Here is a 13,874-nt window from a genome sequence, read left to right on the forward strand (position 1 = left end):
ACTGATGAAAGATGGTTGTGCCCCGGTGGCAGTGACGGGCGTGTGTTGTTTAGGAGGAGGCCAGTTGAGGGCCTGCAACCAACATGTCTGCGTCCTAGACACGTTGGACCTACAGCTGGAGGTTTGGTACGTCAGTCTAGTGATTCTACCTGTCGTGCCGCCATTCATGAATAGCATTCCAGGGGGTGTTCTCCAACAGGATAACGCTCGCCCGCATACCGCTGCTGTAACCCATCCTGCTCTACAGAGTGTCGACATATTGCGTTGGCCTGCTACATCACCAGATCTGTCTCCAATCGATCCCGTATGGGACATCATCGGACAACTCCAGCGTCATCCACAATCAGCATTAACCGTCCCTGTATTGACCGACCAAGTGCAACAGGCATGGAACCCCATCCAAAAACTGGCATCTGTCACCTGTGCAACACAATGCATGCACGTTTGCATGTTCAAAATGGCTCAAATGGCTCTAAGTACTAGGGACTTAACATCTGAGGTCATCAGTCCCCTAGAACTTAGAAATACTTAAACCTAACTAACCTAAGGACATTACACACATCCATGCCCGAGGCAGGATTCGAACCTGCGACCGTAGCGGTCTCGCGGTTACAGACTGTAGAGCCCAGAACCGCTCGGCCACTCAGGCCGGCTCGTTTGCATGTATTCAACAGTCTAGCGGTTACACCGGTTATTAATGTACAACATTTCATATTTGCAAGAGCTTATTTCGCGTTTGCATTAACCTTTGATCTTGCACTCTTAGTCACCTAAATATATTACGTTGACATATTCCCAAAATTTCATTACTCTACATTAATTACTTTTTGGTTTTGCGTTTTTTTCGTCATTGTGTATTCTTGTATTTATTTCATAGATTCTGACGTGCAAGCAGCATTATTTGGATGATGAATATCTTGCGTTATATTGTTTCAGGGCCTCCGACGTCGAGGGTGCCTGTCTCATCGGAGCTGCAGGTAAGGGTTCTTGGTTCCAATAACGTATTGAAGCTTTCGTGAACAAACTGCTGTGGAGTACAGTCCTAATGGATAAGCAACTAAAAAGTTCATTTTCTACTAATGACAATAATATCGTTGTTGTAACAGGTTGTTCAGCAATAATATGTAAGCCAACCTACTGTCAAACGATGCCTTTTAAACTGTTTCCATTACGAGTAGGTACTACTCGCTAACCTGTTACTGAAGTTGTCGTTGCTGTACTCCCGTGAGTGAAATACTACTTTTTTACGTAGTTCGAAATACAAATCTTTCCAGTCGAGTTGGTTTGATGCAGCTCTCCAAGCTGCTCTGTCCTGCGCGATTCTCATCATCTTTGAATAACTGTTGCAACTTAAATGAATTTGAATCTGTTTACTGTATTCATACCTAGGTCTTCCTTTACAATTTTCACCCCACACACTTCCCGCGATTAACACTGACGATCCACTGATGCTTCAGGCTGCATCGTTTCAACCAGTCCCTTCTTTCAGTGAAGCTGTGCCGTTTTTTTTCCCTGCAATTGTGTTCAGTTCCTCCACATTTGTTTTTCGATTTACACATCTAATCATTCATCTACAGCACCATATTTCAAAAGCTTCTTTTCTCTGCTTGTCGCCCAAGTTACCCTTCCGTGTATTGTTACACTCCAAACAGTTACATTCAGGAAATAATTCAATGCACTTCAGTTATTTGTTAACTAATTCCCCCTTTTTTTGGAAATGTTTACCTTGCTATAGCCCGTCTGCATTTTATAGTCTATCTACTTAGGCTATCAGTTATTCTGGTGGCAAAATACCGAAAGTTATCTATTTGTCTCTCGTGTCCTAATCTAATTCCCCCAGTATCGCCCGATTTAATTCGGCTACATTTCTTGATCCTTGTTTTAATTTGATTGAAATTCATCGTAAAATCTATTATCAGGGTACTGTCCATTCCGTCTTCCAAGACGTTTGCTGTATCATCGGCAATTTTCAGAATTTTAATTTCTTTGTGCTTGAACTTTTAATTACCTTTCGAAATGACTTCTTGGTTTCTTTCACGTGTTGCTCAATATACAGACTGAAAACATTGGAGGTAGACCACCACCATAGTCTCACTCCCGTCTCAATCACTGTTACCCTTTTGTGTCCTTCGATTCTTTCAACTACAGTCTGGAGTCTGTACAAGTTGCAGATAACGTTTGTCTTTCTGTATTTGAGAATTGCTACCTACGAAATTCCAGAGGGTGTAGTCCAGTTCACTTTGGAAAACCTGCCTCTGAATCTACAGAAGTAGTAAAAGTAGGTTTGCCTTTCTCAGTCTACTTCTAGGGTAAGTCACAGGGGCAATATTGCCTCGCATGGTCATTTTCTATGAACCCAAAGTGATCATCCCCTAAGTCGGCTTGTACCAGCGTTTCCATTCTTCTGTAAATAATTCGTGTCAATATTATAGTCTTGACCTATTAAACTGATGCTTCGGTAGTATTCACACATATCAGCAGTCGCATTCTTTGGAATCATTATATACTTTCTGAAGTCTAATGGTATTTCTCCTGCGTCAAATATCTAGCACACCAAATGAATAGTTCTGTCACGGTTTGCTCCTCGAAGAATCTCAATAATTCTGAGGGAATGTCGTCTACTCCAGGGGCCACGTTTCCACCTAGGTCTCTTTTTCACCTGCTTCGTTTTCTGTTTTTATAATGTTGTTCTCAGATTTGCTCCCTTATGTAGGCCCTCTGTATATTCCTTCCGCCTTCCAGCTTTTCCTTCTTTGCTGCGAACTGGCTTGCCATCACAACTCTTAATATTTATACAATTGCTTCACTTTTCCCCTAGGCGTCTTTAATTTTCCTATAGGCGGTATGTATCATTCCAATAGTTACGTATGCTTCTACATCCTTGGATTTGTTCTCTACCCATTCCTTCTTATATTGCGTATCCTGGCAGTCTAATTTTTTAGACATTTTATTCCCTTCCACCAGCTTCACTTCCTGCATTTTTGTATTTTCTCCATTTCGTCAGTTAAATTCAGTATTTCCTGTGTTACCCAGGGATTACTACTTGACCTTGTTGTTTTACTTACATCATCCTCTGCTGCCATTCCTGTTTCATATCTTAAAGTTGCCCATTCGTATTACATTGTACCACATTCCCTGTTTTGAGTCCAGCGTTGCGTAATACTCCCTCTGAAACTCTCAACAACCTCTGGGTCCTTCAGTTTAGCCAGGTACCATTTGTTTGTCATTTTGTGTTACAGGCTCTTGCTTCATTTGTAATCGTCTTCGATTTAACACACATCGTCTGGTGAAGGCTGAGAGAAAGTTCAAAAAGTTCGAATAATCAGAGAGATTTTTCTTTACCTCATTTTCCATCCAATAAGATTATGAGCGCGAAGTACAAAAACGATGTTTGCAGTCGACGTTATGCAGTACTACTTCCGGATCATATAAAGCTGAGTATGAACAACTGACGCTGCACATTTCAAATGTAAAGTGCTGCCGTGGGAACAAGACGAGCTAAGTATTTATGTCTGTCAGTTAATATAGACTAGTATGGAAGAAAACACGGCATTCAAACAGTCTGGATGACTTAATTTTTAAATACGACTTACACGCTTCTATTTACTGATGGTTGTTTATGACAAAGTAGCAAATCAACAACGTAAATGCTGGTCTGCTCTGCTGCGTTCTGTGTTAATACCTAGAATAAATCACTGAACTGCATGTACCTGAAAGAAATCACGTGCATTTAAAATTACTATAACTGCTTGCCAAAACTCAAAACGTGAGTAAAGAATGCAGCTAGATGACCATGCTGCAGTGTACTGCGCGACAGCAATATTATGTTCACTCTACGCCCAAGCATTAAGATTAAACGTGACGAAACGGGATTAAATAATTTGAAAAGTTTTTTTAAACTGAAATTCAAAACCACGCAAGTAATTTCAATTACATTAGCGTGAGAACTAACGGCCTACTTTAGAGATTGTCACAAACAATGAGACAGATACAAGCATAAACTAAAGAGAAGTCGGTACACGATTTTCGTAAGATTTACTCTTTTCTCTTTTTTCTTAAATGCATTTAAAAAAGGGTGAAGCAGCATTTAGCAATACTATAGACACATGATTGTCATGACATGGATACCAATGTAGAGATTGTATATCGGAATTTCATCTTTCGTATAAAAGTAATTCGCGGAATGAATAATGATGCCAAAGCATCTTGCGCGAGTATTAAGACTAACACTCGCAGCAAATATACGAATTATGATACATATTATCTCATTCCAAGTGTACAATCACACAGGGTATCATTTGGAGACTCTCATACCGCGAGCCAAGAAGACCAACCGGAGAAAATAGACCACGACTCGTTTGACAAGACAGACGACATCTGCCCGTAACATTGACTCTGCTAAAATAGGTGTGAATCATCCATGTATTCAGGTACAGAGCCAAAAAGGTTATGAAATTTCCAGCCGCTTCTCATTATACACCTATCTTCCAATGCCATCGACTTTGACTTCATATATCTGGAAAGACATCCTAAGATTACAAAGTTTTATATTGTGATGTACAATCCGGAGGAGCGGTTTGCAAAAAATCTCGTATATGGTTCTCCTAATCTTTAATGAGGATACAGCATACGGAAGATAGGTGTGTCTATATCCAAACTTGTGGAGAACAGATCAAATCCACCAATCCACGTTAATATGGTTTGCGTACTGAAACGAATTGTGCAGACCTTGTCCTGAGGTATCAAGCTGTTCTGCTTGGAAAGCTGAATGTGATGCTAAAATATATCTCCAATGTTTTATCTGAATTCGGCTGCCAATGTCTTTGGGGTGAAATTTTACCCCTGCCTGGTTAAGGAACGAAGTCAGAGGCTCACTGAACTCACTCAAAACGTGGGGGGGGGGGGGGGGGGGGGCGACTGAAACCACAGCAAATGAGGTCGGCTATCGGCGTTTGTATGGCACTGCAGGTTTCCCGTCGACGCTTATCGACAGGACAAACTAGTGAGCCAGTATCTCCGTGACTCATATAAGCTCAAGTCAAATAGACAACAATCGTGTAGCGTAGCATTCAGTGTGTGTTCGACCTATTTACACCATGATCTTCAGCTCGATACAAGCCCTTTGTATACATGTGAAGCCACTAGAGACCAAATTGGATCGATGAATGTGGACATTGGACCAAGCAATAATAATAATAATAATAATAAGAAATTTTACCAGACAATAGATAACACACGCATTAAAATAGACAGTCCACCAAACATAACAGACATGGAACACTTCTGGAGCAACATATGGTCAAACCCAGTACAACATAACAGACATGCACGGTGGATACAAGCAGAAACAGACACATACAAGATGATACCACAAATGCCTGAAGTGATAATTTTGCAACATGAAGTCACCCAAGCAATTAATTCTACTCACAACTGGAAAGCCCCTGGAAATGATAAAATAGCAAATTTCTGGTTAAAGAAGTTCACCTCAACACATTCACATCTAACTAAATTATTTAACAGTTACATTGCAGACCCATACACATTCCCTGATACACTTACACATGGAATAACTTATCTGAAACCTAAAGATCAAGCAGACACAGCGAACCCAGCTAAATATCGCCCCATAACATGCCTACCAACAATATACAAAATATTAACTTCAATCATTAAACAGAAATTAATGACACATACAACACAGAACAAAATTATAAATGAAGAACAAAAAGGCTGTTGCAAAGGAGCACGAGGATGTAAAGAGCAACTGATAATAGATGCAGAGGTGACATATCAAGCTAAAACTAAACAAAGGTCGCTACACTACGCATACATTGATTACCAAAAAGCTTTTGATAGTGTACCCCACTCATGGTTACTACAAATATTGGAAATATACAAAGTAGATCCTAAATTGATACAGTTCCTAAACATAGTAATGAAAAATTGGAAAACCACACTTAATATCCAAACAAATTCAAATAATATCACATCACAGCCAATACAGATTAAGCGTGGAATATACCAAGGAGACTCATTAAGTCCTTTCTGGTTCTGCCTTGCTCTGAACCCACTATCCAACATGCTAAATAATACAAATTATGGATACAATATTACTGGAACATACCCACACAAAATCACACATTTGCTATACATGGATGATCTAAAACTACTGGCAGCAACAAATCAACAACTCAACCAATTACTAAAGATAACAGAAGTATTCAGCAATGATATAAGTATGGCTTTTGGAACAGACAAATGTAAGAAAAATAGCATAGTCAAGGGAAAACACACTAAACAAGAAGATTACATATTGGATAACCACAGCGACTGCATAGAAGCGATGGAAAAAACGGATGCCTATAAATATCTAGGATACAGACAAAAAATAGGAATAGATAATACAAATATTAAAGAAGAACTAAAAGAAAAATATAGACAAAGACTAACAAAAATACTGAAAACAGAATTGACAGCAAGAAACAAGACCAAAGCTATAAATACTTATGCCATACCAATATTGACCTACTCATTTGGAGTAGTGAAATGGAGTAACACAGACCTAGAAGCACTCAATACACTTACACGATCACAATGCCATAAATATAGAATACATCACATACATTCAGCAACAGAAAGATTCACATTAAGCAGAAAGGAAGGAGGAAGGGGATTTATCGATATAAAAAACCTACATTATGGACAGGTAGACAATTTAAGAAAATTCTTTCTAGAACGAGCAGAAACTAGCAAAATACACAAGGCAATCACTCATATAAATACATCGGCTACACCACTGCAATTTCATAACCACTTCTACAACCCTTTAGATCACATAACATCAACAGATACGAAGAAAGCAAATTGGAAAAAGAAAACACTTCATGGCAAGCACCCGTATCATCTAACACAGCCACACATCGATCAAGACGCATCCAACACATGGCTAAGAAAAGGCAATATATACAGTGAGACAGAAGGATTCATGATTGCAATACAGGATCAAACAATAAACACCAGGTATTACAGCAAGCATATTATTAAAGATCCCAATACCACAACAGATAAATGCAGACTTTGTAAACAACAAATAGAAACAGTAGATCACATCACAAGCGGATGTACAATACTAGCAAATACAGAATACCCCAGAAGACATGACAATGTCGCAAAAATAATACATCAACAGCTTGCCTTACAACATAAACTTTTAAAACAACAAGTTCCTACATACAAGTATGCACCACAAAATGTACTGGAGAATGATGAATACAAATTATACTGGAACAGAACCATTATAACAGATAAAACAACGCCACATAACAAACCTGACATCATACTCACCAATAAAAAGAAGGAATTAACACAACTAATCGAAATATCCATACCCAATACAACAAATATACAAAAGAAAACAGGAGAAAAAATTGAAAAATACATCCAACTGGCCGAGGAATTCAAAGACATGTGGCATCAGGATAAAGTTGACATCATACCAATTATACTATCAACTACAGGAGTCATACCACACAATATCCACCAGTACATCAATGCAATACAGCTACATCCAACCATATATATACAACTACAGAAATCCGTAATTATTGATACATGTTCAATTACCCGAAAGTTCCTAAATGCAATATAACACATACCATACAGTTAAAAGGAAGTGACGCCTGATCAAGGTCCGCGTCACTTTTAATTTTTAACCAGACTTAACGTCTGAGAAAGTAAAGAATAATAATAAAAACCATAGATGTTGCCCGTCTGCTAAAATACAACTACATTCATTAGTTAATAGGGAAGTGTGTGGTACAGCATACCTGTGTTCTACCACGAAGTATTAGGAATTGTCATATAGTGCGTCGCAAAGAATAGTCATAGACACTACCAGTATGTATTTTGAATGGCAGAAACAGTCTAGTTTGTACAATGTTTCACGTAAAACCAGAGAATGAATATGCAGGAACATGACTTGCATGTTGTGGATGCAGACATTCCAAACCACTGGAATCGTGTCCACTGACTGATAACGTGCTGCATCTGAAAGGATAAACAAGTTACCAGTTCTGAGAATTTAGCGGCTGACGACTAGAGTATAGCGAAGACAGCAAAGACATTTACATCTAAATACTTTGCCACTATGCTTGATCCAACATCATCGGCAATCTAGCTGGACATCTTTACTATGTTCCGAAATCGGCAGGCGCTCGCCAACGTACCTTTATGTAATAGCAATCCGCTAGGAAATATACGGCAGACAGTAGCTTAAACGCAACCCATGGTTTCTTTCTAGTATTCAGTTTTGAGTCGAGCTTTGCAGCGCCTTTGGATGGCTGATTTGGTGAAAGCGTTGCGTTTATTCGGAATCATCACGATGGCGTAGGGTATGCCTCATTTGAAGGTCTGAGGTTCAGTCCTCATTCAGTCGTGTTTTTTTCATTCATCGCTATTTTAACTCGCCAGTGATCCGCATACTTGAAAAATAGCAAGTTGCACCGTAATTTGCAGTACACTCGAGGCTGCACGTCCTGCTATAACTGCTAGGTCAGTCAGTTCGAAGGTGGGAGGAAGGTAAGGGCCATACAACATCCAAATTTACCATGCCTGGTAAACCATTGTGATTTTCTATCCAGCATTCGGAATGACAGCTTTGCAATACAATTAACGCTACTGTTTACCAATGAGTGTGTAACGACGTGCTACGCAGAATGCAACGGAGTTACTGGTGGGCAACCGCTAGGCACGCAATTACTGTGGAACAAGCTATTGACTCCGTTAGACACAGTTAAGACATCGGCGTGTATCATCGTAAATTCAAGCTGTTCTGGACGAGAAAGTCGACTTGAACACCACGGTGTTTCACAGGGCATCGTCCTGTTGGAGGTGGCATGTCCTTGACTTCCTTTGACCTTAGAAATGACTTACCTGCCCCTTAGGGTGCTATAGTTTAACGTGGCCTTTGAAACATAAGTAAAATTCACCGCTTTTAACATTAACGAGTCGCTGAAGAAGCGAACGTTCCAAATGATTAGAAAAATGCACAAGTAATTCCTGTTTTCAAGAAGGGTCTTCGAACAGAAGCACGCACGTATAGCCGTACATCGGTAACGTCAATTTGTTGTAAAATTTTTGAACATGTTTTACGCTTGCTTGTTAAGACTTTTCTGGAGACCTAAAATCTACTCTGTAGCAGTGAACATGGCTTCCGCATACAATGACTATGTGAAACCCAGCTCTTTGTTCGTCCACGGTACTCAGATGGCAGTAGATAGCGGAGCCCAATTGATTCAGTGTTCCTTTCCTCCTTTCTTCCCATCCTCCCACAAGGCGTTCTGTATAGTTCCGCACTGGCGACTAATGGACAAAATAACGATAACGACCGAACGGAATATCGGACCAGCTTTGCGACTGTGATGCCGGTCGGTGTGGACGAGCGGTTCTAGGCGCTTCAGTCTGGAACCGCGCGACCGTTACGGTCGCAGGTTCGAATCCTGCCTCTGGCATGGATGTGTGTAATGTCCTTAGGTTAGTTAGGTTTAAGTAGTTCTAAGTTATAGGGGACTGATGACCTCAGAAGTTAAGTCCCAAAGTGCTCAGAGCCTTTTTGCGACTGTGATGAAGAGATCCTAGTAAATGATAAGCAGTATGTTGTTCGTTGCGGAGAGAAATCTTTACACACAAAAATAGCTTTGAACGTTCTCCAGGAGTGTGTTACAGCATCACTACTTTTTACAAAATATGTTATCTAGTGGATAATGTCAGAAGCTCAATGAGATTGTTCGCGGTTGGTGGTGTTGTATACTGAGAAGCCACAACTCTAGAAAATTATAGCGAGAAGCAGGAAAACTGGCAGAAGATAGACCCTAGGTGCAGGGATTGGTTCAAATGGCTTTGAGCACTATGGGACTTATCTTCTGAGGTCATCAGTCCCCTAGAACTTAGAATTACTTAAACCTAACTAACCTAAGGACATCTCACACATCCATGCACGAGGCAGGATTCGAACCTGCGTCCGTAGCGGTCGCGCGGTTCCAGACTGCAGCGCCTAGAACCGCTCGGCCACTCCGGCCGGCTGGTGCAGGGATTGTCGATGACCAACAACATTAGTAAATACAGTGTATTACGCGTAAATAGTCAAAAGAGCCTGTTACGTTACGATTATACAATTACAGAACAATAATTCGAAGCAGTCGTATCCGTTAAATATCTGGGAGTACGCGTGTGTGCGATTTAAAGTGGAACGACGACTTAAAAATAATCGCAGGTTGGGCAGATTCCAGAATGAGAATCATGAGAACAGTCCTCAAGAATTTTAATCCACCAGCAAAAGAGGTTGTTCTGAAAACCCTCTCTAGACCAGTACTTCAGTAGAGCTCTTCAGTCTGGGATCCTTATCAGATACAATCGATAGGGGCAGTAGAGAAGATACAAAGAAGAACAGCGAGTTTCGTCACAGGTACATTTGGTAAGCGCGAAAGCGACATGGAAATGACCATGCAACTACAGTGGGAGACGCTACAAGATGTTTCATCTCGGTGTGATGTGTGGTTAAAATTACGACCGTGTATGTTTCTATAATCGTTGTCTCCTAGGTATATCTCGCAAAAGACCATGAAGGTAAAACGAGAAAGATTGCAGCTCACACGGAAGCTTAACAACAATCGTTCTTTGCACGCACCATTCACGACTGTTTATAGAACAGGGAGGGGAAGTGACGGAGGTACAAAGTACCCTACACCACAAACGATAATGTGGCTTCCATTATGTACATAGCCAAACAATTGTGCCCACCTGCTTAATAATGTGTTGCTCCTCATTTGAAACGCAATTCAGCAGTCTGCGTAGCATGGATTCTACAGGGGGTCGCTAGGTTCCCGAAGGTATGTTGCGCCACATGTCTACGCACAGGCCACGCACATACTATGGATTATGTGCCGGTAGAGTTTGAGCACGAAACCGACTCTGTCAGCGTTCCAGATATGTTCCACGGGGTTCAGGTCTGGCGGACTTAGTGGTCGAGGCATCAACACGAGTTCGTAACTACGCTCCGTACACCACAGCAGCCATTTCTGACTTTGCGACAATTCTGACGCAGCTGCAAGAGGCCACCGCCATCGGGGAAGGCATAAAGATGCTAGTCAGTGTGTAACAGTCTGTGTAGTAGGTCGTTGGTGGGCGATGGGATTTACCAATGCAGAAAAAGCAGACATGCTCACGGTCTACGGAGAGCGTAGCAAGATTGCGGTTCATTCTTGTACAGTGTATACGGCAAGATATCCAAATAGAAGTCAACCACCTCGGCACTTATCAATCTCCTTAACCATTTACGTGGAAGTGGTAGTGTAACACCAAGATAACGTGACAGGAGGAAACAAGTGACTAGAGAAGTGGGGGAAATTAATGCTCTTGGTGCTGTTTCAGTTGATGCGTAAATTAGCTCCCACTCAATCGCACGAGGTAGTTGGACGAGTCAAAAAGTACCTTGCGCGTTCACCATCGACATAGGTTCCGTCCGAAACGATTATGAGAATCTTGTTTAGTAATGAAGCCACATTTACCAGTGATGGGCAGATAAACTGCCGGAACGTGCTAAATTGGGTTGTTGGCAGTCCCCATTCGCTTCGTCAGATGGAACGTCAACGTCCATAGAATGTAAAAGTGTGATGTCGGACGTCCATGGAATGTAAAAATGTGAACCATCAGCGCACAGGTCCGTTTTTCGTAGACGGAAAACTGAACGCGCACAAGTATCGCAGCCTCCTAACAGACCATCTTCCACGGATGTTGGAAGACGTTCTTCTGCAGACTAGGAGGAATCTGAGGTACCATCATGGTGACTGTACAGCCCATAGTGCATCAAGTACTACAGCATGCCTTCACGGATTGTTTCAAAGTCGTAGTATTGGGCGGACAGTACCTGTACCTTGGCCAGCCGTTGAAATTGTAGCACATGTGCAGCAGACTGGAATACCAGACTGGAAGTGTGTCTTGCCGCTGCTGGTGGTCGTTTTGAACACAAGCTGTGATGATCAATTGTCCCGTTACGGGTCGGATCCCACATAACTAGTGAATGCACTCGCATTGTTCTTTAGTGTGTGGTACCCAAGGTATTGTACAACTGTCAGTGTGAGTACTTTTCAAAATACGATATATCGTAAACGAGTCATACTAGAACATTGCAACAAACGCCACTGACATTCTAATTTACCCTACCTTTATATTGTTAATATCGGTAGGCATTGTTTCACTTAAAAAGTATGTTTGCACAGAAAGTACACTTTCTAAGTATTACTAAAATCTGTCGATTGGCTAACAGTACGAGCCCGTGACTACCAATCCATTCTGTGAGAACCACACTTCAATAGCACTTTCCATATCCGCAATATTTACGGTTCAAGTTTTAGATGATCCACCCCGTAGAGGCGCGGTAGGGTGAATTTATTCTGTCGCAGGCACTGCGTTATTACGGTATGAGTGAAGGCCGCACTCGGCAAATTTCAGAGCAGCCGGCAGTTGTGTGGGGCCAGGGGGCGGCACGGGCGTGGAGTGTGGAAAGCCCTTGAGGCGGCACTTATCTTTGCCCTCGACCTGCTCTCCACGAACCACCTGCTCCTCTGACCTACCCCACTGCGACCTTGAGGTTTTGGCCCCTCAGCCCTGAACGCCGCAGAAAAATCTTCCTCTCGGCACACACACAACCAGTCGCCGCAACTTAAACAAGGTCTAGAAATCAATTCGGAAGAACCAGCCTGACCTTAAAGACAAAACTTAGTCTCATTCGTTAAAATAACAACTCCAGCAGGATTAAGAGTATTACCTTCAGCAAAACGGTAACCGAAGGAATAAACTTGTACTGTGTTTCCAAAATGACTTCAAACTCAGTGTGCGTACGAGATGCAGTCAGAGTTTTAGTTACCACTTCGAAAAATTATTTGTTTGTATGTAGTTATATACTGAAAAGCCAAAGAAACAGGCACACCTGCCTAATATCGTGTAGAGCCCCCGCGAGTACGCACAGATGACACAACACGACGTGGCATGGACTCGACTAATGTCCGAAGTAGTGCTGGAGGTAACTGACACTATGAATCCTGCAGGACTATCCATAAATCTGTAAGAGTACGAGAGAGTGGACATCTCATCTGAACACCACGTTGCAATGCATTCCAGGTATGCTGAATAATGTTTATGTCTCGGGAGTTTGGTGGCCAGCGCAAGTTCCTGGAACCATTCCGTAGTAATTCTGGAGGTGAAGGGTGTTGCATTGTCCTGCTGGAATTGCCCAAGTCACAAAGCACAATGCACAATGGGCATGAATGGATGTTTACGTACGTGTCACCTCTCAGTCGTATCTAGACGTATCAGGGGTCCCATATCACTCCAACTGCACACGCCCCACACTACTACAGAGCATCAACCAGCTTGAACAGTCCTCTGCTGACATGCTGGGTCCATGCATTCATGAGATTGTCTCCATACCCGTACACATCCATCCGCTCGACGCAATTTGAAACGAGACTTCTCCGACCAGGCAATATGTTCCAGGCATCGACAGTCCAATGACTGTGTTGACGGGCCCAGGCGTGGCGTATAGCTTTGTGTCGTGCAGTCATCAAGGGTACACGAGTGGGCTTTCGGCTCCGAAAGCCAATATCGATGATGTTTCGTTGAATGGTTCGCACACTGACACTTGTTGATGGCCCAGCATTGAAATATGCAGCAATTTGCGGAAGGGTTGCCCTTCTGTCAGGTTGAACCATATTCTTTCAGTTCCTTTATTCAAAGGGTACCGTTACCGGTTTCGAATCGTTGTGATTCATCCTCAGACGGTTTACACGCTTTCTTTATGACATGTGGTGTGTTTT

At 41.9% G+C, this 13,874-nt stretch overlaps 1 protein-coding gene across 3 annotated transcripts in view; it reads left to right on the forward strand.

Annotated features, from left to right (window-relative positions):
- LOC126259303 (protein spire) overlaps nucleotides 1–13,874 on the forward strand; it is an 853,493-nt gene that overhangs the window by 101,079 nt on the left and 738,540 nt on the right. For all 3 annotated transcript variants that reach the window (XM_049955972.1, XM_049955974.1, XM_049955973.1), the window contains exon 2: nucleotides 937–977. In XM_049955972.1, coding sequence (XP_049811929.1) covers nucleotides 937–977 — 41 coding nt within the window. The remainder of the gene's footprint in view (nucleotides 1–936; nucleotides 978–13,874) is intronic.

This window comes from Schistocerca nitens, chromosome 5, assembly GCF_023898315.1.
Source record: "Schistocerca nitens isolate TAMUIC-IGC-003100 chromosome 5, iqSchNite1.1, whole genome shotgun sequence".
NCBI lineage: Eukaryota > Metazoa > Arthropoda > Insecta > Orthoptera > Acrididae > Schistocerca > Schistocerca nitens.